Genomic DNA, 23,358 nt, shown 5'->3' with positions numbered 1-23,358 from the left:
CCCCCCCCAAAATTAAGGGCTTAGTGGGACAAAATGAGACGCGCTCATCACATTCCAGCCTGTGCATTTCTATCTCTGCATCAGCTCTGGCTCTGGAGTTGCTGGGCTTCGATAAACACCGGGAGACTTGTTGCTCTGAAAACAGATTTTTCTGTTTCCTTGAACTAAATAAAAGCTTTTGGGGAAAATGATTTGGGATTTGGTGCTCTACTTTTTCATTTTCCTAAATCTCTTTGGATATTCTATGGGCCATTCTATTCTATTCCATTCTTTGGCATACCATTCTATGATATCTTACTTTAAGAGGGCCAAACAGGGAGATACAGGTTAGGCCAGTTGTCGTACAACCGTCGACTCTTGTTAAACATATTCTGTAGGCAGGCCTCAGCTATCCTCACTTATTACCACAGTGGTAATACAGTTTGGTTCCTAATTTAAATTTAAAAGGATTGCTTGATTCTATGGCTGTTGAGTGGGGTTTTTTGTTTAGCTTTTTTTTTTTTTAATAACTTGAAAAGACACAGTAAAATACATAACCTAATACTTTGGCTTCTTGTACGTGTAATTTCTGTCAATATCAGTGAGGAAGTACACGTTTGATTCAGAAATTAATGGTGAACTTCATTGTCAGAATTATAATTCAGGGTAAAATCACTGAAGTTCAAATCATTCAATCACATCAGATGGATTACCTTGCTAATTGGACAAATTTTCTTCTGAGTCAGGATGTAAACTGATACTTATGGTTTGCACAGGACTAGGGGAAAACTTCCCACGTGCATGTAACACACCCACTGCATGGTTTCTGGTACTTTCCTCTGAAGTCTCTGGTGCCAGATGCTGGGAGTCAATGCTAAATTACATCCACTGCAACTCAAAACTGTTCTGACAGTTCTGTATCTCTAGTTTCCACGTGGTGCTTATAGCTGGTTTGTAGGATTTGCTCTGCGTTTTACTACCCGTTTTGACATGTCTGGTGTAAAACTCAATATAAATGCGTCTTCAACATATACAAATATTAGTTGGTGGTGACAAAACCATTTGTTAACACACCAAACGAGTCTGTGTGAGAAGTCCTAGTAACATCTTCACTCCCCTCTGTCCTATCCCCAGCTCAGCTAATTTTATATAGGATGCAGAGATTCTTGTTATCTACATATTAGGTTTCGTTCTTTTGAAATATCTGCTACTGTTGTAAGGTAAAAGGGGAATTAGCTGAAATATTTATTAGCTCGTTAAAACAGGCTGCTGGATAATTGACTACATGCTTGTAAAGCTGTCCTGCCTAGAAAATAAAATACTGAACTGGGAATCCCAGTCGTCTTATTCTGAGTGATCTTGCGTGTGTTGTTCCTCCTCGCTGTCCTGGGTAAGCATAGTTATTTCCTGTATGAAAGGTGCTTTGAAGGTTTTGGGGTGATACATGTTACATAAGAGAGAAGAAAAATTAACAGCAGCTTGTTTTCAAGACGTGCAAAAAGTGTCATGCACTGAGAGAAGGGTCCTTGTGTTCAGCCTGCAGTGAGGACCTTCAGCCCCCCCTTAGTACCTTCTGCGGGGCCCAGCACGGGTCTCTGCTCCAAGGTTCCAGCTCTCCCTGTCATGTGGTGTGTGCGATGGAGGAGACTGACTACAGTGCTCTGCTAGTGTCTTCTGAGCACTGTCAGGAGAGTAGGTGAGGTCCTGCTGACAACCTGGCTGTCTGGTGAAGTAAGCATATGATGGGCGAAGGCGCCTTTTAATTTTCTCTGGACTTCCAGCAAGTTTCAGCTGGCAGTACATGACTGGTTAGCATTTGTGAAAGAAACGTTGCCGAAGTTCTCTCTTTGGTGGTTTTCTTTCCATTGTGCATAAATAACTGTTAGATAAGCTAGTGAGTGGACCTAGGATCTTATTCTATGTCACAGCACAGCCTGTGTTATAGCTGGTATGGTCCTATTCCCTCTCTCCAAGAATGCATGTTCCTACCCCTTCCATTAAGCTGGCCCTGATTCCTTGGTGAGCCGCTTCTGGGTTTTTTTTTTAGGGTTTTCTTTTAATGGAGGAAAACCAGTTGCATTAATTTTTTTGCTGGTTTAGCTCCCCGAAGCTGTGCGCTTCAGGAGCCTGCTTTCCAAAGAGCACTTGCCTGCTGTGGCCCAGCTTGGCGTGGCCATAAAGTCAACCCATCCTTATTGAATGCAGTGGTGTTAGCTACAGGTATGCAGTCACTTGCTTACTCTGGGCTGAGGGCAGGATGGGAGTGACAAGCTACCTGGCATCTCTTTGAGGGGTGAGAGTGTCTGTACAGACCTGCACACTAGGTTAATTTGCTTGGAAGCCTACGATGACTTGTTCATACAGCCAAAACTCCAGTCAGAGCTAAAACCAAATTGTAGCTTTGCTCCAATGTGAAGAATAAACAATAGAAGAGTGTGAACTACTATAGAAAGGTAACCAGTATGGAGCAATGGTTTTCGATTATAAATAGTAACATATAATTTGTTAAGAAAAACTAATGCAAGTGGTATAGGACTGAGACTCTCAGTGTAATGAGGAGATTGACTAAACATTTTTCTTCACTACATGTAGAGAATTGAAGTGAACTTTCAAGTAGGTTGTATCAAGATAGTGATTTCCCAAGTGGATTTATCATTTGTGTTTCTTCCTTCCTTGAGAAAGGGCATTATTCTGGTCATTTGTTTTTTCCCTCTTTCTGCATCAAAAAGAGTATGTCTTAATAACATGCCCTGAAAATGCTTTCTCTGAAGTAATTTGACATCCTTTGAAATTCCTTTGAGCCAACTCTGTTTCATCCTTGGGTGTTGTGCACCTTGGAAACTGAGTACAACTGTTGGGTAACAGTTGTGCTTGTGGGTCATGGGTGGAAAGGGGGCCAAGGCAGCCAAGTTCTGGCCTAGCAGGGAGCTTTTGAACTGGTAATGGAGACAGGGTGAAGATGGCTTTTAGCAGTGGAGTAGCTCTGAGGTGATGGGTTGAACCCCGGTGTTATTTTTTTTTTGTATTTCACTCCAAAGTGTAATGAGAGGGAATATTCTGTTGAGGGATTCTGTCTTCTGTTAACCTTTTAATAAGACTTTAATTTAGGCTAGTAAATCAAGTACTGTCACTGCCAGCTACCTTCTTTCACTGTCTTGCTTTCTCTTTTGTAGAGACTTACTACAGTGTTGCGTGTGTTTATCATCTTAGACTGAATTACTGTATCTCACTGTATCTTCTGAATGTGGAAATAACACAGATGCCCAGCATCACATCTCAAGCCTGTTGTTCCTCTTACTAAGATGAATTTGCTATTGTGAAATCTGCCTTTATAGGTACATGTCACTTGTGTGTAAATTATATGTAGTATACGTAATCGGTTCGTGTTTAAATACACAATTTACATTTCTTCTATGCCTTTTACAGGCTGCTGAATGATGAACAGAGGGAAGGTAGTAACTGTTCTTGAGATCTCCAGTTACCACTTTTATATGAGCCTTCTAATTGTAAATTGATCTCTTATTAATAATTTTGTGTTGCTTTCATGAAAACTTCCTCTCTCTTACTATTTATATCTGTATAAGTGTCTTGGATGAAACAGAGTAGTCTGAGGTTTTCTGTGGTGTGGACTGGATGCTGGTGTGGACACATTTCTTCAGCCAAATTCAGAAACATCTATTTCTAGCTACATACTGGTAATGTTCTCTTATTATAAAGTCAGTAGCCTGTACTGCATTTTTTTTCTCCAAGAGGTCAATGCCACACATTGCTATCGGAATAGTAGTCCTGACTTATTCAAGAAGAACAGTCACCTCTTCCTGCTTTGTGTTGTTTGTTGTCAGACCCCAAGCGGCCCAGATATATCAAGTGATCCCGTTATAGAGTCAAAAGCAAGGACCGTGACATGGTGAAGTTGCCATACATGAGCAGTGGTTGGACGTGTATTTGTGGTGTCTGAAGGGAAATGATTTCTCTGAACTGTACGGTAGGTAGCATCATCTCTCTGGCAATGGTGGATACCCACCGATGGGGCTCTTTCCATCTGAAGTGGGGCATGACTCATTAAATTCCAGTGACAGGAAAGAAATGCTGCTCTGTTTTCTCAGTGGGTTTGTATACTGATTTACTCCTTTCTGGGAGGGCTATTTTTGCTGATACTCAGAACCCTTGGCAGCTTTGGATACTCAAGGTTGCTGTAATTTGTGAAAAATTGTGGTCCTGAAGAATGGTGTTGTCCCGTCCCCCACTACGCTGTTTCCTTTCACCTTCAGTGTGTTGGGGGTGGGGAGCAGGTAGCAGTGGACGTGGATGAAACTATTTTTTGTCCTCCCTCGTGTCAGACCATAGGACATAAGTGCCGTATTTCATTCTTGGTTCACTGTTCTTTGCTGTGCCTAAAATAGGCTAGAACCTGCTGCTTGGATCCAACTGCAATACATATGGATTTCTTTTGGTATTAATGGCACTCTGCAGATACTGTCTTCTAGAAGATCTCTTGACAGATTCCCTTCACCAAGAAGCTGACATTTTCAATTGCCTATATATCACCACAAATACCTGTATCTGTGGTAAATGCCTGGTTATTGTTGAGGCATAAATGCTGAGCCCTTGTAACTTTCTGAAAGTAAAACTTCAGACTCCTATAGGCAGTCTTTCCTACTAGTGTTCGATATACTGAAGGGATGGTCCAGTTTGAATTTCTCTAGTCTGTTTTTCTTTCACTACTCTCAAAAATCACTTGTATACCTCTGTAAATCTGAAGAGTTGCAAAATGCAGTCCCTTCCTCAAAGGAAGGGCTCTGTCGTGTGGAACCCAGGAGTCTCTGGGTGAGATGAGGCTTTAGGTGAAGGAGGAAGCAAACGTGGCTGGTACCAAGGTGCTGCATGTAGGTGCTTCCCTTGGATTTGAACTTGAAAATGCATATTCAGCTCTTCTGAAAAACCGACTAGTCACGTATGCTGCTTAGCTTTGTAAACTGAGTTTTTCAGGCCAGAGGCTATCTCAGTGGGGTTGTACCATGCCTAGAAGAATAGGGTTCAGCATGCTAAAAAAAGACCGCTGTTTTATTTTAACATCAAATGCATTAACGGTTGTATTCCTCAACTTACTTGTATTTCTGGATAAAATGTACAGTTATCTGTATTGTATTAAATATATATATCACTGATAACCTGATATTTTTCTTAAGCTAAATGCCATACTTCAGCTTTTTTGTCTTCTGTTCTGCATACCTTCAAGGTGGTTTGGTTAAACACCAGTTCTCATTAAGCAAAACTACATGATTTCACATTAAGCCCTAGTCAGTTTTACATTCCAAAGGACACTTTTAAATTCTATTAAAAAAAATTGCTCAGAATATTTTTAAATACAGTGTACTGCTTGACAGTGTTTCCTAGGTTTCTGCCCATTACAATTCAGGGTATAATGACATGCAAAGAGACAGCCGGTCTGTCCCCACAGTCTCAATTTTCCCGTTTCTTTTTTTTTTTTTTTTTTTTTTATTCTCCGTAGAATAGGTATCTTTGGAAATTCATCACAGTTGGTTTAAATGATGAGCTGAGTGGATGGAGAGGGGTAATTTTGTGGAAGCTGGACATGAATTGGAGTTCGCAGTAACTGTACAGTGGGGCGGTTTTTGCATACCTGCTGATAGGTGTATTTAGTGTCAAATGCCAGCTTGTGTGAAGCAGCAGTACCCAAAGATGAAGGGGAGCCTGAAGAAGAATGTCAGCCTTAAGGATGGTAATCACTGATGGAGAGTTGGCAGAGGTAACTTTAAATAGCTTATTTAAAGCTAGTTTGGTTATGTCTGTATGATACAGAGGTTTGCAGTGTAGTTATATCCTAATCTTGGTTGATTTAGCACCCTTTTCTCCTCTGGAATTTGCAGTTGGCTGTGCTTTTCTATCTCTTAATCAGGTTGCATGGATACATGAACCGAAAGAGTAAGAAGCTCCCTCTTATTACTGTAAAGATGACAATAAACATAGGAAAAAAAATTCCTTGCTAAGTAGCTCAACTGTTTTAAAGAGTTTGGTTTGGTTTTGTTCTTTCAATGGCTGATTAAAAAAAAACAACCTACCTAAGGTATTTGGTAGTGATCATTGTGTTCATAGTCAAAATGCACTCTACTGTAAAACAAATTCTGCTATGCTGCATAATTCTGTCAATATTTCGACCAGTAAATAGATGTTGGGCTGTCTCCTTAGGGTAAAAATCATTTAAAGAAATAACATGACTTCCAAGAGGAATCATTCCAAGTCTTAATGCTGATTGTGCCTTTGGTTACCTTTTGGTAAATAAATGTACAGGTTCTAGTGAACCTGTTGTGCTTGTCTCTAAACACAGAACCAGTGGGATTGGCCTAAGAATGTCCTGAAGCCAGAAATGTTGTTAAAGGTTTAAATGTGTTGATGGCCTCTGTCAAAAAATCACAATTGTGTTTTTCTTGATGATAGAATAGTTTTACCCAAGATTGCTCTGAGCAAATTGAGGATTACCCCCCTACTCCCCACCTTTTTTTGTGTCGTACATTTGACCTCTCTTCTTGTACAGTCCTCTTCAGTGTTTCCATATCTTGTCTTGATTGCTATATAAAACCAGCATGCAATAAAAAGAAAAATGCTTTAGGTGAGAAGGGTGGAGATATTAATATGAGACATAGTAATGGATAATGTAATGTTTGAAATAAAATTCAGGAAGTCTTCCCAAGAAACTTGAAGCCTAATTTGTATTATTCTTGTGTACTTTCCCCTGAAGCTAATTAATGTTTTCAAATATTGCCATGTGAAGTCATGTGTTCCTTTTTTAACCGTATCAGAAAAAAAATTTGTTCATTTTAATTTTAAAAGTCACCCTGATATTTTTTTCCTGGTTTTTTTTTTTTTTTATTTCATCAGTGAAAATTTTCTGTCCTGATCTGTATATGACATAGGAATATGGAAGACTCATTAGAGGCAGGAATGATAATAGGAAGATTGAAGTAAATGTCTCAGCAGAAGGCTGACAAGAGAAGGCTCAGCAAAAAGCAGAATTTTCTCCAGAAAATTCTCCAGAAAGTGGCCCAGATAGAGAGAAAGAGTGGCTTTCTTCCATGGCTTGTCAGGAATTCTGCTGTATAGAAGGTGAGGGTGTTTGCAATATGCAGTGGTACATTGGTAGTGCTTTGTCGCCAGAGCTATGATTCTCCAACCTGTGAGATGACAGCTGCCATATTTTTATCTGGAATTGCCAAGGCAGAGCTCTGCAGGCATGTGCAATGTAGTGCTTGTGCAGTAAGTTGTTAAATATAAATAGTTCATGTGCACCCGCTAAGTCCGGTGCTTACAGGAAGCATATGACTGATCCTACACAAAATACATGAGTTGTAGGTGGATACGCAGCATATCCTTTAAATGCCTTCCAAAAGCATCAGACCAAGACAGAGATATTCATTGATTGTACACTGCACTTGTAATAGCCTACGCTTACAAAAATGGTTTGGACTTGCTGTGTGTACTTGTTGCAGTTGATTGATGTGCATATAATGCACGTGTCTGGGATGTCCCAGTGTACAGGGACTTGTTCGGAGCTATGCTGTAGTAGTTCGGACAGAGCTGCTCTTCTGGAAAATGAGGGCAAGTAGAATCTGGGAAACATGTTTGGGAAAACTCGGACATATAGCAGCCTTATGCAGGTTTCTCTTAGGTAGATTGTTCACAGCTGCAGGAGATAAAAAGTCAAAATGTAGCCTGTCAGGTTATGATACTGCCAGTGGTGCGGTGTTTGCCTGGTGTTTTCTGTTTATGGGCCAGCAAAGAGGAAAGACTGTTGGCATTGGAGAAAGGGATGGCATTGGAGAATACAACGCAAAACTTCATGGGGAGGCAAAGAATGAACTACAACCAGTAATTACCTCCGCTGATGTATGTCTTCATTCCCCAAATGCTCCTTTATATCCCAAGAAGTGAATTCTAGATTTGCAGACTTGGTAGTTGCTCTAAGTCCTTAGCTGTGTAATCCTTCTGCTTCAAAACAGAGCAGGCCTGGTGTTTAAAAGGTGATTAAAAGCACACTGGTGCTTCTAGTGTCCTTGAAATAGGTCTTTTAGCTTTTTTATTTTTTCTTAAAATAGGCCTCAATTAAAACATGCTTCTTTTCTTCCAGCTCTCCAACAGAAAACAGATAATAGTGCAGCGCAAAGGTCTGTGTATGCAGCAGGTTATACAGGTGTGACAGTAAAACCTTCCACTGCTTGTTCAAAAAGACATTCTCTCTGGTAATCTAAAGTGTTGGTTTCAAAGTCTCTTGTTGCCCAGACCGTTACGTAGCACCATGGCATGTCGAGTGCCAGTCCAGAGAATGTGGCAACTGCAAGTACATGGCATAGGAGAAGACAACAAACAACTGGTTTTGGTAACGAGGGAAATAGTACCCAACGAGATCTCTTTGAACGTAGGCATACTTGTGCACCACTTTACTGTGGGCTTGTGGATACAATTTGATAATTACTGGTTCTGGTTTTAACGAGAAAATGGGGAGAGAACGAGAAAATGGGGAGAGGACGAGAAAATGGGGAGAGGACAGCTCTACAGGAGTAGACAGTTAAGAGTGCTCAATAGTAACCGTGAAGCAGGGGGAGAATGTTAAATGCTGGGCTTTGTTTACAGATCTGTTGTCTTGGACTGGTTGAGTGTTGTATACATTAGGTTGAATCAGTTGTTGGCTCTGGACGGTAGTTTTATGATGATGATTCAGCATTAGTATTGTCTTTCCTTATAAAGAAAAACAGTTTGCTTCCTGCCTCTTTCTTCAGAAATTCAGCTGTTATTGTAAATGATTGGAATTAGCTGTTTCCTAATGGTTGTTTTGAGAGCACATATCCATTGAATTAGACTTTCTGCTACAAAACCAAGTAATTTCCCAATTAGCACCTTAAAGGATCACCTTTAATACTGCCTTCTGCAGCTTTTCTACTTAAATCTCTCCTTATTTCTTGTCTTTCCTTCATCTTAGTCTTTTTTCATTCTTCTCCAGCTGCCAGCCACTTCCATCTGCCCCTTTGCTGATTCATTGTTTTTTGCATGACCTCCTTTATTTGTTTTTGGGAAGAAGAGAAAAAGACAAACTCCTTCACATTCACTCTTCCCTCGATTTCCATGTAAACTTTCTCCTTTTTTTCTTTTTTTTTTTTATTTCCTATTTCCATTCAGTAGCCCTCAGTCCCCCCTGCCCCCTTTAATCTCTTTCATTTGTTCCCCTGTGATCATGCTGATTGGCCTCTGTTGCTTTCCCGTGCTGGGAATGAGGCAGAAAAGACGCAATTAGCAGGAGGAGATGGCTTCTTGTAGTAGCCAAGGGAGGACCATCCTGCCTGCTGCAATGCAGTAAGATCTCGTGTGGAGATAGACCAGAACTCCTCTTATCTCTGTGTTTCTATGAACAGCACAGTGTTTCAGCCAACCTGGAGCAACCATGGCGTTTAGTTACTCATTAAAATGATAAGGGGACAATATTTAGTAGATAGGATTAGATCAGTGTGTTTCACTGTGGTGGGTGTTTCTGTTTGGCAATGCTTCCTGTCTCTTCTGGCTCATAAGCTGTTGAATGTAGTATTTTCTGTTAAGACTGGCAGTTACACTAACATTTACTGCATGTTGCTTCAAGGGTTAATAAAATCCGTCGTTTAGTTTTCTTTTAAAATACGGTTGCTTCTCTATTTTGTGGGGATGGCACTTCTGTCCAGGATAATGCTACTTAAAGATATATTTTTTTGTTGTTTGCAATTCTAGGAATGCTTTAAGGGAAGCTGGGCCACTCACAAGTTATTACACAAGAAAGCAAGTAAGTACATTTTTTTTTAACCTATTTTAATATTGTTTTGAATTTGCTTTGTCCTGTGCAGCCAGCTCTAGGTGGCCCTGCTTGAGCACGGGGTTGGATCAGATGACCTCCAGAGGTCCCTTCCAACTTCAACTGTTCTGTGTCTCAGAATGGTGTGGATTTTTCCAAGATCTCTGGCACTGGGTTCAGCATATCTGAGATTTTGTCCAGTTCCTGGTAATCTAAAGACTTATGTAAAAATTCAGAGACAGCGGTACAGAAATCTGTTTCTGTTCCCTTTTCTCTTTGTATGAGGTATTCCTTGAGCTACATTGCCAGGTATACGAACAGCGAAAGAGGGATGCTGAAATAAAGGACAAAGAGAATAATAAATCATTATTATAAGGCATTGCCAACCTTGTTGCATCACAGCATTTTCATGTCTGATGTAGTAAAAGGCAGTAAAGTGGGAAAGATTCTTGTGAAGTTTATGTGATTGGACACTTGGTGGAATGCAAGCAAGCCAGTCAGAGTGCAGCTGTTCTGTATACTTGGGGTGTATCACTTTGGGGGGGAAAAAAAAAAAAAAAGGAAAATGCTTTTGTGTGCCGATGCAGCCATTGATAGGAAGGTGTAGCACAGCTAGGATTTTGCTAAGTTTATTTGAAGGTAATAAGAGTATCTGTATGCCTTAGTTACAGCTCATAGCTCTGGCACAGAAATACTGGTAGATTTTCCCTTACTTGAATAGTAAAAATAATTCATAAGTTTAAAATCAAACAAACAAAAAGAGAGAACAGACCTCAGTTTTGCCCCCCTTGCCTCCTCCCTCTCCACCCCCCTGCCCAACTTCATCAAGCCCTGCTTAAAAGTGAGGTAGGATTAAAAGCAAGTGGCATGGCAGAAAGTCAAATCTTCATCATTTATGTCCTCCTTTCCTAAGACCCAGTAAAACTCATTTTTCTGTGATAAATGTTGCATGGTTAATAGGTTGGAGTAGCACAGGCAATTACAAATGTTTTCTCTCTCTCTGCCTTCCAAGTGTAGGTGTCTCATACTTCACACGGCCATTCTGTATCCTGTTACCTCGTACCTGCATGGCTATGAAATTGTCTGTTAGTAGTTTTAGTCATTTTCGGGTGCAGTCCTCTAATGCTACTGTTTATCTGACAGCAGAATTTTTTATGATACCACTAAATCCATGATCTTGTTGGCTTCCTGGATAACTGCCGAACTCAAGCTGAGCGGGCTTGGTTCTGATAGCCCTCAAGACCTCTATGCCATGAACTGCTGAAGCACCTCAAGGGAATCTAAAATACCGCTTCATTAAATCTTTGGATTTTTAAACTATTACTTCTCAGCGGTTCATCTAATCTGAATGTCCATATGATCCGATGGCTTAGATGACAGCCACAGAGACTGAGAGGAACTCGCATCAAGGCTTGCTATGGCAGACCTTTTGCCATCTCTTCATTCTTCTGAGATATAAAAAGAGAAAACAAACAAGTTATCAGGTTATGAGTTAAAGTTTAATGCTACCATGTTCTTTCTTAACCCATGCCGCCTCTTCTTGAGTAAATATTTTTCCTTTTGGTAATGCTTACAACCTACTTGCCTCAATCCTTTTCATAAACACTTTCTATCTGCCCTGTTAGCAGTGTGTTATTTGTGAACGAAGTCAAGCAATGGACCATGTCAGACACAAATTTCACAAGGTTGAGAGAGGTCGGAACCTCCAGCAGTTTGGGACCATCTTGTAAGGTGCAAGCACTGCCTGTCCTGAAAAGCAAAAGTTGCAGCACCCTCACATCAGATCTGGAGGGGTAGCAGGCTCTCTATATTGAAACTAACATAACAGTTGGATGCCCTCCTTCCCACCCCAGGTCATTTCTCTTACTGTATGCTAAGAGAAGTCACAGTGCATCTACATCATCTACAGTGCAAGAGCATTAATTGAAGGGATTATGAGTGTTTCTGTAGAAATATTCTTTTTCCAAAGAATGAAAACAAGCACAGAACTTTTAGAACTACAAATGAAGAGCAACTTACATAAATACTACACTTCATTTGTGCCTTCAGTACTGCTGTCCTGACATTCCCCAGTTTGCTATTGAATAGAGTTGGCAGGATATGAATTTTGAATGTGAAAATCTTAAGGGCAATACAAAATGATAACTGCTACTTACACTTTCATATATATCAGTTTCTAAAATGCCAGAAAGAGTAAAATCTAGACTTATGTATTCCTAGGTGACTTCCTGGACTCCACCGTTCTTATTCTTAGTGCGACTGATTTTGCTGCTGCAATTTTTTTCTCTTTTTTTTTCCTTTTTTTTTTTTTTTTCTTTTCAGAAGATGAAAAAGCTAAGCGTGAAGTTTCCTCTTGGACCCTGGAAGGTGACGTTAACACAAATCCCTGGTCTGGTTATCGATATACTGGAAAACTCAGGCCACACTATCCACTGGTAAGCAATAGGTACCACTCTGTACTCCAGCACCTCTGTGTTCTGTAGAAACAACGGACTAGTTCTGACCTGATTACCTCCCAACATTTTCACTGAAAGAGGAAAGCTTTCTGAAGCAATCTGAACCTGATGGCAAGGACACATATGAATGTGTCCTTGTTGTGATTCATTTTGATTTAACTTGATCTATCTCTTGGTATATTTAAAATGAAGGAAGTGCCTGTGGGGTAACATGCATCAGTAACAGGCTTAAGCTCATACCTTTTGGCTGTACCTTTTGACATTTATTCTGCAAAAAGCTGCTGCTAGTTCAGACAATGTCTTCTCCTAGCTGTTTACTGTTCTCACCAATAATGGAGCAATCAGTTTCAGAAAAACCCAGGTGAATTAATAAAGAATTTAAATAAATGGGTTTATATTATTTCATGTAAATGGTATGAAATAACCTGGTGAGTAATCTGGTGAGCAGCTCTGCTGAAGGAACATAGGTTATAGTAATCTCCAGTCCTGGAATTGTGAAGAATAACTGAGGTCAGTAACATCTTCAGCTGTGAAAGGTGCGTTTAGAAGACGACCTCAGTATACCTGTATTTTCTAATTGGTACAAGTTTGTACATGGAATAAGCCTAAGTTTTTACTGGAATAATGGCATTTTATGTGTCTTTTCTAATTGGCCTGTGCTAGAAATGCTGCCCTTGTGGCATCATTTCTGTAATCTTCTCCATCTGTTACAGACTCATCAGAGAACAGGTTAACAGGGCCTGAGCCTGGGTGTGTTTGTTAGTGTCCCTGGAGAAAGGGTGTTTTGTATTTGTCACTCGCCAAGTAATTTAGTAGTGTTATGGCTGAACATTTGCTTTTCTGTATTCTGACTGCTGTAGGATTGATACAAATGAAACGATAATAAACAATGCTAATGACTAGGGTGATGCTAATAGATGCTAATAACCAGAGAGAGAAAGGATGTATTTGGAACCATTACATTTGCAGTCTGGAAAGTAGCAGAATAAACGCTGCAATATAACAGGGATAATATGTTATAAACCCAATTTTATTTACTTGACGTATAGAAGTTTGATTTTTACAAAGCTGTGAAGTTGGCTATTAGAGGTTGTATAATATGAAAGCAATAAAGAGTAGCAGGGGAATCTTTGAGAAATGAAAATTGGAACTGTTTTGGAGTGTTTGCATACTTCACAACTCTTTCTAAGTGGAATTAGCCATATTTCACTCTATTTAATTTTGCTGCATGAGTCTCTGTTTTTGTGACTGTAATGAGCATTCTTGCAACCTAACCATCTTTGACTATGATTTATTTAGACGCCAACAAGACCTGTGCCAAGTTATATTCAGAGACCGGATTATGCTGATCATCCACTAGGTAACTTGAAACAAATCACAATTATGGAGTGTTATGTTTGCTTTCTATTTTTCTTTTAATTGAAAAAGCCTTTATAGCATGAAGGAGATGCTGGAGAAGGGAACCTCTTATTTTATCTGTTCTCACTCTACCTCTTCTTCCCCCACATTAACTTACTGATTTTTCAGAAATAATGGTTACAAGTGTTTTTTGGAAGTCCAGAGTTTGTAATGTGTTATCTTTCAAAGGTATTCAGGGAAGAAAAAAAAATAAATATGCAAGTCCTAGTCCTGTGGTTGACTTCATAACGAACAGCAGTAAGTTGGCTGTCACAGATGAATTCTCTTAAGCCATTTTCAGTGACATCAGTGTATCTGTTGGAAATGTGTTATAAAATAACGAAACCAAACAACTGCAGGAAGCAACCCCCAAAAGAAAACTGATAGGAGTTCCAGCTGGTTTTGGACACAGAGGGAATACATTCAAAATTACTTGCTTATTGGGTTGTTTTGGTATTTTCCCCTTTTTATATCAGTATCAGTGGTTTGCATTTCCCAAAGAAGCTGCTATAAAGTCTGTTAGAATTATTTTTAAATCTTCAGCTGTTCTTTAGTTATTCTTTACAGAATGTAAATATTTAAACAACACAAAACACTGGCTTTTAGGGGGTCATTCAACTATAAAACTGAGCTTGCACAGAATCTGGTAGGAAGAATTAACATGTTTTCATCAGCTGATTATGGCAACAGTGTAACTAGAGATATTCACAAACTTATATAATCCTTTGTGGCTCTTTTAGAATATTACTTATTACTATTTATTATGTCCAAAGCACCTAAAAAAAAAAAAAAGACTTTAATGAATAAAATAATTTTCTTGTAAATCTGGCTTTTAAGGCTGTGTTTTGACTAACTGGACATGATGGTTTTATGCAGTAAGTGAATGGGCATCCTGAGCACATGTGGGCATTGTGATACTGTGGAAGGCTTTTGAATTCAAATTAATCAGGATAATGATTATAATGCTATGACTTGGTGGGTTCGTTTTACTTTAGTCTGTGTGAGAAAGAACATATTTTTATTGCTATTGGTAAGCTAAGTAAGTTCCTTGATTGGACGTGTGTAGCAATCACTCTTCCATATAACATGGTTTTTTTTTTCTTTTTTTTTTTTTGTTTTGTTTCTCCTCTTCCCCCTTTTTTCTTTTCAGGAATGTCTGAATCAGAACAGGCTTTAAAAGGAACCTCTCAAATAAAAATACTCTCATCTGAGGATATAGAAGGCATGCGAGTAGTGTGTAGGGTAAGGGGGTTTTGGTTTTTGTTACAAAGTGCCTTTTCTTTAAAAATTGGTAGTGATCTTACCAGTTTGAGAGCACTTTTGAGAGTACAAACTTTCAAACCACTTTTGAGCACTGGAAAATAGTTTGGGAAATTTGGTATTTTCTTGGTTTTTCTCTCCTTGTGAATCCCAATTCACAGTAAACTTTTTGCAAGCAGAAAGACGATGTGTTTACTGACTTTGTTGTTACTGGTGAGATAATCTGTGGCTGCAATGTTGTTACTGTTACGAATGTATTTTATAGTGCATAAATGAAAACAGAACTTTTTCCTCTCCTAGAGTTAAAACCAAGTAAAAACTAAAAAGCAAGAGCAAAACAGAGCCCCACCCCTAACAATTTTTGAAAAAGAGCTGTTCAATTGTAAGCACGTCTTTGTGCATAAAGTCAAACTTTGAAATCTAGGAGGTCTGATTTAAGTTTATGGTATTCAGGGAAATGTGGTCCAAATCTTAATTGGGTATTTTAGATCTCACAGGGGTGGCTTATTAATATAACCTGTAGACATCTTGAGGGTATTTTAGATCTCACAGGGGTGGCTGTCTTGACATCTTGGAGTCTTTTTAAAGCCCTAGCCTACCCAGCTTTCTTAACAATCTCAGTGTAGCTGTAGAAAAAAGGGTTGCTAATCTTCTAGGGAGTAGTCCTGGTCTTAGTTTAAATCAGTACTTTCGTTTCATTTGCAGCTTGCTAGAGAAGTATTGGATGTTGCTGCCATGATGGTGAAAGCAGGTGTAACTACTGAAGAAATTGATCATGCTGTCCATTTAGTAAGGTTATTTTATTGCTCTTCTGGTGTTTATAAGTGCTTTCTTCTATCTCTTTATTTTTCAATGATGGTTGTGTGGTTTTCTTTGTTGTTGCATGAATTCACAGAATCCTTTTCTTTACTTTGAACTGTTTCCCAATTGGAAGCTATAGGGTAGTGCAGATGGTAGAAATATGTACAGTGCAGTGGTAGACTCAAAACTCAGGAACTCCTGGGCCTCTCTCTGTATCAACTGCTTCCATGATTTCCAGCTTCAGACTTCCTCAAAGTTTCTTCACCTGTTTTCTTGGTTAACATCATGTAATTTTCTTTCTTCTAAACTCTTTTTGCTCCGCAGATACAATTATATAAAGAACATCATATCTAGGCCATGGACTTTTTTTGCCCTGTGTTGTTGGTTAAGACGTACACAGGAGAAAGTTTAATTATTTATGATTGGGAATCAGAACTGAGGAGCCTGAGGGAGAATTGAAACAAGATGTTTGATGCAGTCAGGCAAACTAAAGCCACAATCCAGTGAAGCATTTGAAATACATGTTCAAGTATCTTCCTCGCTTAACTATTCATAGATACTTGAATTGTTTAATTTTTATTTTTCTTTGCTGTCTTCTCTGTAAGGCATGTAAACTGATAATTGAGGATACTTGTGTGCACTGTGGGGAAGGCAATGATTTTGGTATAGTTAAGTTTGTTAGAGAGCTTTTGGATTGCTGTTCTATCTGCATTTGCAGCTGTTGAGCCAAGATTGTAAGGAATGTACTCTGGTTTGATTAGGCCAGAGGTTTCTCTTGAACTGCATTAAACACTACGTTATTTGCTTATTCATAATGTCCAGTGTGAACAACTGGTAGTTCAAATGGTGTGATCCCTCCTCAGAATCTTTTGGAAACTTTTCATGGAAGATTGTTCATACTGCCCAACATGCCTAATTGGTACTTGGCAGTTTTAAAACAGTATTATTTTTTAAAATAAAATAGTTGACACAGTATTATTTTTCTGGAATTACTCAGTATGTCACATAGTGTGTATATGTATGTATATGTAGTATATATAAAATGTATATGTCAGTTTTGCAAAAATCCCCGAAAGGTTATTAGAGTGAATGCAAAGGAAGCAGCTTAAGGTGTTAAAGCTAGGGGTGAAAGAGTGGTGCTAAATGTTATTTTGCCTAGCTTGTGTCTTTTGCAAAAATATTTAAAGTCTTAGACCAGGTGCTTAAAAATAGTTGTTGAAAATGGCTGATTTTTTTTTTAACCGAATAAATATTGCCATGCATTGTTTTAAACCTGAGTATTTCAGCATTGGTAGTTGAACATAGAAATGAGTAGAAACAAAATTAAAGTAGCTTTACTTTCTTCGTGGTAAGAAATGCAAAGCATAACAAAATACCGTAATGCCAAAAAGTGATTGAGGAATCTTATTTTCAAGAGTCACTGCTTCTCAATCTGTAATTCATATTGTAAAGCTGTTGTGCATATGTTTTTTCTTTGTACAAAATATACTAATGTAACTTGTATTTTCTAAATTAGGCTTGTATTGCAAGGAATTGCTATCCTTCCCCTCTGAATTATTATAATTTCCCTAAGTCGTGTTGTACATCAGTGAATGAGGTGATCTGTCATGGAATTCCTGACAGGAGGCCATTGCAGGAGGGAGATATTGTTAATGGTGAGTGCTATGAAAATTAACCTTCAACATTTCTACCTTCTATCCAGTTAAACCATACAGTAAGGTGAGGTTTCACTAGCAGGCAACGTGATTGGAATAGCTCTTAAAAGAGGCTTTTGTTCTCATTTACCAATTAACCTCTGCTCTTTTTACATTTAAATTAATGAATTTATTAAATAAAACAATTTCAAAAGTTTGGTCCACTTTAAGAGCTTTAGAATTCTTCTACCCTGGTCTGTGTATTAGTATAGTGCCTGAGTATTCTACTTGTGGGCTAGGTTCCATTTGTTCCAGACTGTATAAATAGTGAATAAAATGTATATTGAATTATTCAGCTGGATTAGTTCTGTGTGAATTCTTAATCAGATGGTTCTAGAACCAAAACAGGTCTTTTGAATCACAGGAAAACATCATCCAGAAGGTACTGGCAGGTGATGTCTAGTCTAACACCCTGCCCTGAGCAGGGCATCATAACATTCTGTTATCATACTGTTCCCTGGGAGCAGATTCTGAAACCAAGCTGATCTCTTTGCAATGTGAGATTTTCTGGCCAAATCTGGCAGTGCCAAGAGAAAGTCTGTGGCATATAGCCTCTTTGCAGCAAGTAGTCTGGATGCTGTGCTAAGGAGCTCTGATTTACAGTTCCCAAGAAACTTACTTGGATAAGTTACCAGGGTGCTGGTTTCAGTAGTCCTATCATCACATTACTAGATATGTACACTGGTCAAAATGTCCCACACAGTCATGCAGTGAGTGTAGTGTAACCTTGCACATGTGTGCATCCACAACAGGCGGTATTGTTTCCATGTGGGGTTAGTTTCATTCTTAAGTGTTTGCCAGCAGTACAGGTTTACTGTTGACTCCAATGTGTTTTTTCCCATGTTTTCCTATCAAGTTTGTTTCTCTAAGTGGCTCATATACTGTACTCCTGAAGTCGTACTGCTCAGTACAGTTTCCTTCATGGCTAATTTACTTGTGAGGGGGTCTGCATGTGGATTTCTTCATTAATAGCAGTTTAATAACTATTCCAGTGGTTTTAGTACTCTAGCTGCTATTAGACCTACCAGACTACTGACAAAGTCTGTTAAATGCAAAAGTACCCGTGTTACCACAGGAAGTCAACTTGGTATGCAAATATAGAATATTTTGCATGTGTTTACTATATATAATGACTATGTGATGGTAGGTTTTAATTTTTTACTTGTCTGCTATGAGAGACAGAATACTAGAATGGATGACAGCTATGTCTAAACTGGTAGGCCTCTTCCCATGTTTTGTAAAACGACTGTTTGCAACAAGCATCTTGTAGGGATGTTCTTAAACCAAAAATGCATATCTCTTTTTGGAATGAGTTAAACTAAAAAAAAAAAGTTTTATTTTTTTCTTGTTAAAACTGCTTGTGGTGCTGTTTTTCAAGAATGAGTTATATCCCCTATAGCTTACAACCAACTTTATACACAAAGCAAACAAGTTAGAGTTTTGCTGCAAGATAATTCTAATCTCTTGTTATATATTCTTCTAAACCTCAGTTGTTTAAGCATGCCCTTCTCATTCTTGCTGTTGCCTGATACTGAATGTTTCTTTTTTTCTTTCAAATGAAAGAATTTAAAAAGTTTTAAGTCATTTGGTATATTTTTCTTAGTCAGGAATACTATTGGAAAGTTGCTGTGTATTTAATGTTCAAGATATTTTACCTTTTCATCTGGGAGCAATGGGTTTTGGCATTACTGAGAAATACAGTGCTAATATTACAATATGTCTGTTATTCTTTGCAGTGGATATCACTGTCTATCGTAATGGCTACCATGGAGATCTAAACGAGACATTTTACGTTGGAGAAGTTGATGAGGGTGCAAGGAGGCTTGTCCAAACAACTTACGAGTGCCTAATGCAAGCCATCGATGCAGGTAAGCTCTTTGGCTAGGGCCTGAAGCATTATGTTTTGGTTCTCAAACATGAGTGCTCATACTTGCTGTTACCTAAGAGTGACTTCTGTTGTAGAACAGAGAAGCGTTAGTGTGTGTCACCATCAGATGATGTATATTGTATACACAGTGATTCTTCAAATGGCACAGCTCTGTGGGTGGTGGTTGCGACTTTTACTTGAAATGTATGTTGAGAAGGAAAATGTAATTGATGCTGAGCTGATCCACATGTCCTGGCTTTGATGTATAAACTGTGACTGAAATTCACCACTGTGTTCATTATAATGAGATTTAAATTCTCAGTGTAAGTTTTCTTTACCGACTTTTTAGATGCTGTAACAGCTTTTAATGGGTTTTAGACATTCCTTGTTAGTAGGAATTCTGTCAGGAAGTGTCTCAGCTGTTAAAAAGGATCACCTCTCCTCTGTTTAAATCATCCTAATTTCTTGGCATTGGAGCAGGAGAGCTCAGACTAGGAGAGTTGTATGAGAGAGGGAAGCAGAGGGCTCCTTGCTGCATTGAGATGAGTTGCTTGGTATTGTCAGGCTCAAAGGAGATGGTACTACTTCACAACTATCTAGCACAAAACCAACAAATTAACTTTTCCTATCTTCCCCACCACGTCTTTTTTTTTTTTGTATTTTGGGAAAAGCATGCACATTCCAGTAATATAAATTTCTTGTTATTTTCTTTAAATTCATCTTGCTGATTTAAGTTGTAGTTATTTACATTAGCAGAGAATTGAACTAAATGTCTTGCTTCACGTAAAATTTTAGCTGTGTCTGTGAACTCTGCTTAAGATGCCTCCACATAACCATACAGTATCTGGCTCCTGAAGGAAGAGCAAATATTCAGGGAGTTGTGAATGTCTTGAAATAGCATTTACGTTCTTTTTTTCTTTTTAGTGGCTCAAGGTTGCTTTTGGTATGCACCTTCATTAGCTGATGGATGAGGGATTGTTGCTTTTATGGTATTATTACTCCATTGTTCAAGTGCTCAAAGTGAATTTTTCACACCATTTTCATCTGTTTCAAACTCTTTAAAATTAAGGCTTCCTAAAAGGATTGTCAAAAAGTTAGTCCTGCATATGAACATTCTTATTTGCTGTAGTGTTGCCACTAAAAAATCTTGTTTAAGAGTAGAGATACACGTTTTGTCTCTTCCCCCCCTTCTTGGTCCTTCACGTATAATCATTTTTCCTCTTTATTTGTATGCGCTTTTCACATAGTAGTAGAGAGATAAGTGTATATTGAAATATAGTTCATGCATTCATCAAAAGAAGCACTGTAACTCTGGGTATGAGAAGTTACCATGTACTTTGAAAGTATTTTGTTGTCTTTAATTTCAAACTTCAACATCCTTTTAATGTGTGAGCACTTACACCCATGAAAGGAAGACAGTAGTGTTCTTGTGAAGGAGTTTTCTTCTTTCTCTCTCATTTTCTCTTTTATATGAGACTGTTTCCTCCCTCTCCCATGTTATTGCACTCACTTATATCCTTGGTGATCATAGGAAGTTGCCCACTAGATGAGATGGCCATACAAGCCATGAGTCCTACAGAGATAGTAGTCTGAATGGTGTTTGGTGGTTAGTTATGTTGAAAGAAAGCTCTATAAATTCCCATCTGTATCTCTTTTTTAATTTTGCAGTAAAACCTGGTGTTCGGTACAGAGAACTGGGAAACATTATTCAGAAACATGCTCAAGCAAATGGATTTTCAGTGGTTCGGAGCTACTGTGGGCATGGAATCCATAAACTTTTCCATACGGCCCCGAATGTGCCACATTATGCCAGTGAGTATTCATTCCCTTTGGGTTGTCCTGTAGACAAGAAATGGTTTGCGACAAATGCACCCAATTTACTTCTTGCTTATATTCTTAATAAAGTAGCATGTTGCCTGACAACCATCAGGTTAGCATTTTTGGACTTGGAAATAATTTTTTTCTAAACTCTAGACCATAGCATGCTGTATGAACCTAAATAAGGTGATTATATTATATATACTGAAACAATCTGTGCCTGCACTAATGTTTAGTGTTAGCTCTCATCTGTACTGGGTTAAGTGCTCGATGTTTTTGCCTGAATTCCCAACATCCCATCCCCTTAGACATCCTTGTCTGACATGAATGGGCAAATGTTTCTATCATTAGAAGGTCTAAGCAAAAACTTACTGCTATTTCCAGATGTAAATAAAAGGCTTTTTGAATGGTACAGATAGGTGGCGTGCTTGAATCTGGATCTTCTTCTGTTTTACTTTTCTTCACTTGAGTGTTGTGATCTGGTGTTCTGGAAACTTCTTTGTAGTGTGTGGCAGAGGAGGAATGACCCTGTCCCCAGCAGGTTCTCACCTTTAGTTTTGGAAATGGTAATGTCCCCATGACAATTTTTGCCAGCAGGACTAAGAAATGGGATCCAAGAAGCAAAGGAAAGAAGCTTAAGTGCCAGTGGACAACTAAGGATGAAATAAGTATCATGAAGCAGTGATAAACAGTTCACACCCACTTCAACTGCAAAGCTCTCCTGATAGGACATTTATTTCCTCAGACCTGACAGATGCCTCCATCTTCCTAACAAGCTTTATCACAGATTATAGTTATAGATTATAATCTAGCAATCCCTGACTTTTTGTGTCGTCATTTACTTAAGTTATTTTTTTCAGAGAACAGAGAAAAATCTATTAATCACTGGGTAGAAGGGTATCAATTCCTGGTATTTACTTTTTGTCATGTAAAATACAGAAAATCTGGATTCTTTGGAGATGGAGGGCATTTTGTAGCAATTAATATGCAATCCGAGAAAAGGGAAATTTCTGTCTTTCCTGGCTGTTGGGAACTTTGAACTTTTTTTAATTGAACAAAAATGTCTGTTCCCAAAAAAGGAAGATGCTGAGTTTTTTTCTGGTATTTTTAAGTACAGATGCACAGCAAAAGCACAGTGGAAAGACCTGACGGACTTAAAGCCTCTTGGAGGAAAAAATAAAAAAGAAAGCCGCTGCTTATTTCTGCCTTACTGTGAAGGGATTTTTAAAAACAAACAGCTTGTTTTATAAGCCTTTAAATTATTTAACAAAATCATAAAAACTACAGGGAATAAAGGACAAAATTTGTTCAGGTGCAGAAGACCAGAAACTTAAATGTAAGCGCAGAGAGCAAGAAATACCAGCAGATGCTGGAGATTGAGGCGAGACCCTTCAAGTAAAAGAAAAATGTTCCACTTGCTCTTGTGTCACTTTAATGTCTGAGACTTTTAAAGCATCTAGGTGATTTAGATATTTAATAAACTATGTAATTAGAGCAGACTTGGGGGATGGGGGCTCTGTACGTAAGAATTGTCTACAGCAGCAAAGTAGCTTGGAGCTAAGGGTTCCTGTGCAATGCTGGAGTTTGTTGCAGCTCTCTCACGCTAGGCTGAGTCAGATCTAAGCTGCAGTGCTGTTCAAGGGGAAACAGGGCAGAGAGGAAGAGGGCTGAAGCCTTTCTTCAGTCAAACTACACTCCTAAAGGCATGCTGTGCATCAGTTCATGTGTTCCACGTAAACATTTTTGGTGTATATAACATCAAAAAGTTCCAGCATTATTGTCCTGGATACCTTGAAATTCTCTGCCTTTTTATGTTAACTAAAGAAATATAGTATTATCTCCCTGACACTACTATGACCCCATTACCCAAAGTAATGAGGGGGGTAGTGTGTCTTTCGTAAATGGAATCACGGGATTACTTAACCGCTATCATATTTTGACAATTTATTGGAGCCAGTGGTTCAGTGGAAACAAATTAAGAGGTTTCAGACCTTCTCTGAATATCTTAAGTGCTTCTTATTTTTATTGATTTTTTTTAAATTATGTTTTTCATCATAGGAGTCTTCAGAAACTCCTGTATTACATTTGTTCAGTGGTTTTATAGAATTGGAGTTGAACTCCAGTTGTTGGAGAGAAACACAGCAATTAATTTTAAGTTCCTTGAGTAAATATTGCAGTGCTGGAGGAGGGGGAGAAGGAAAGAACTAAGGGAAATCTTCATGTAGAATTAAAAATGGACAAGTGAACGGGTCA

General features: G+C 38.6%; 1 protein-coding gene across 1 annotated transcript in view; it reads left to right on the top strand.

The window, feature by feature from the left end:
• The first annotated feature begins 8,293 nt into the window (after window positions 1-8,293).
• Window positions 8,294-23,358, top strand: part of METAP1 (methionyl aminopeptidase 1) — a 17,287-nt gene continuing 2,222 nt past the window's right edge. The window contains exons 1-9 of the mRNA XM_009883031.1: window positions 8,294-8,413; window positions 9,751-9,802; window positions 12,134-12,246; window positions 13,567-13,627; window positions 14,816-14,907; window positions 15,631-15,714; window positions 17,243-17,381; window positions 19,157-19,288; window positions 20,956-21,099. Coding sequence (XP_009881333.1) covers window positions 8,294-8,413; window positions 9,751-9,802; window positions 12,134-12,246; window positions 13,567-13,627; window positions 14,816-14,907; window positions 15,631-15,714; window positions 17,243-17,381; window positions 19,157-19,288; window positions 20,956-21,099 — 937 coding nt within the window. The remainder of the gene's footprint in view (window positions 8,414-9,750; window positions 9,803-12,133; window positions 12,247-13,566; window positions 13,628-14,815; window positions 14,908-15,630; window positions 15,715-17,242; window positions 17,382-19,156; window positions 19,289-20,955; window positions 21,100-23,358) is intronic.

This window comes from Charadrius vociferus, unplaced genomic scaffold, assembly GCF_000708025.1.
Source record: "Charadrius vociferus isolate BGI_N301 unplaced genomic scaffold, ASM70802v2 scaffold410, whole genome shotgun sequence".
Classification (NCBI taxonomy): Eukaryota; Metazoa; Chordata; class Aves; order Charadriiformes; family Charadriidae; genus Charadrius; species Charadrius vociferus.
Note: the sequence above shows the minus strand (reverse complement) of the source record. Positions and strands in the feature narration are given on the sequence as shown.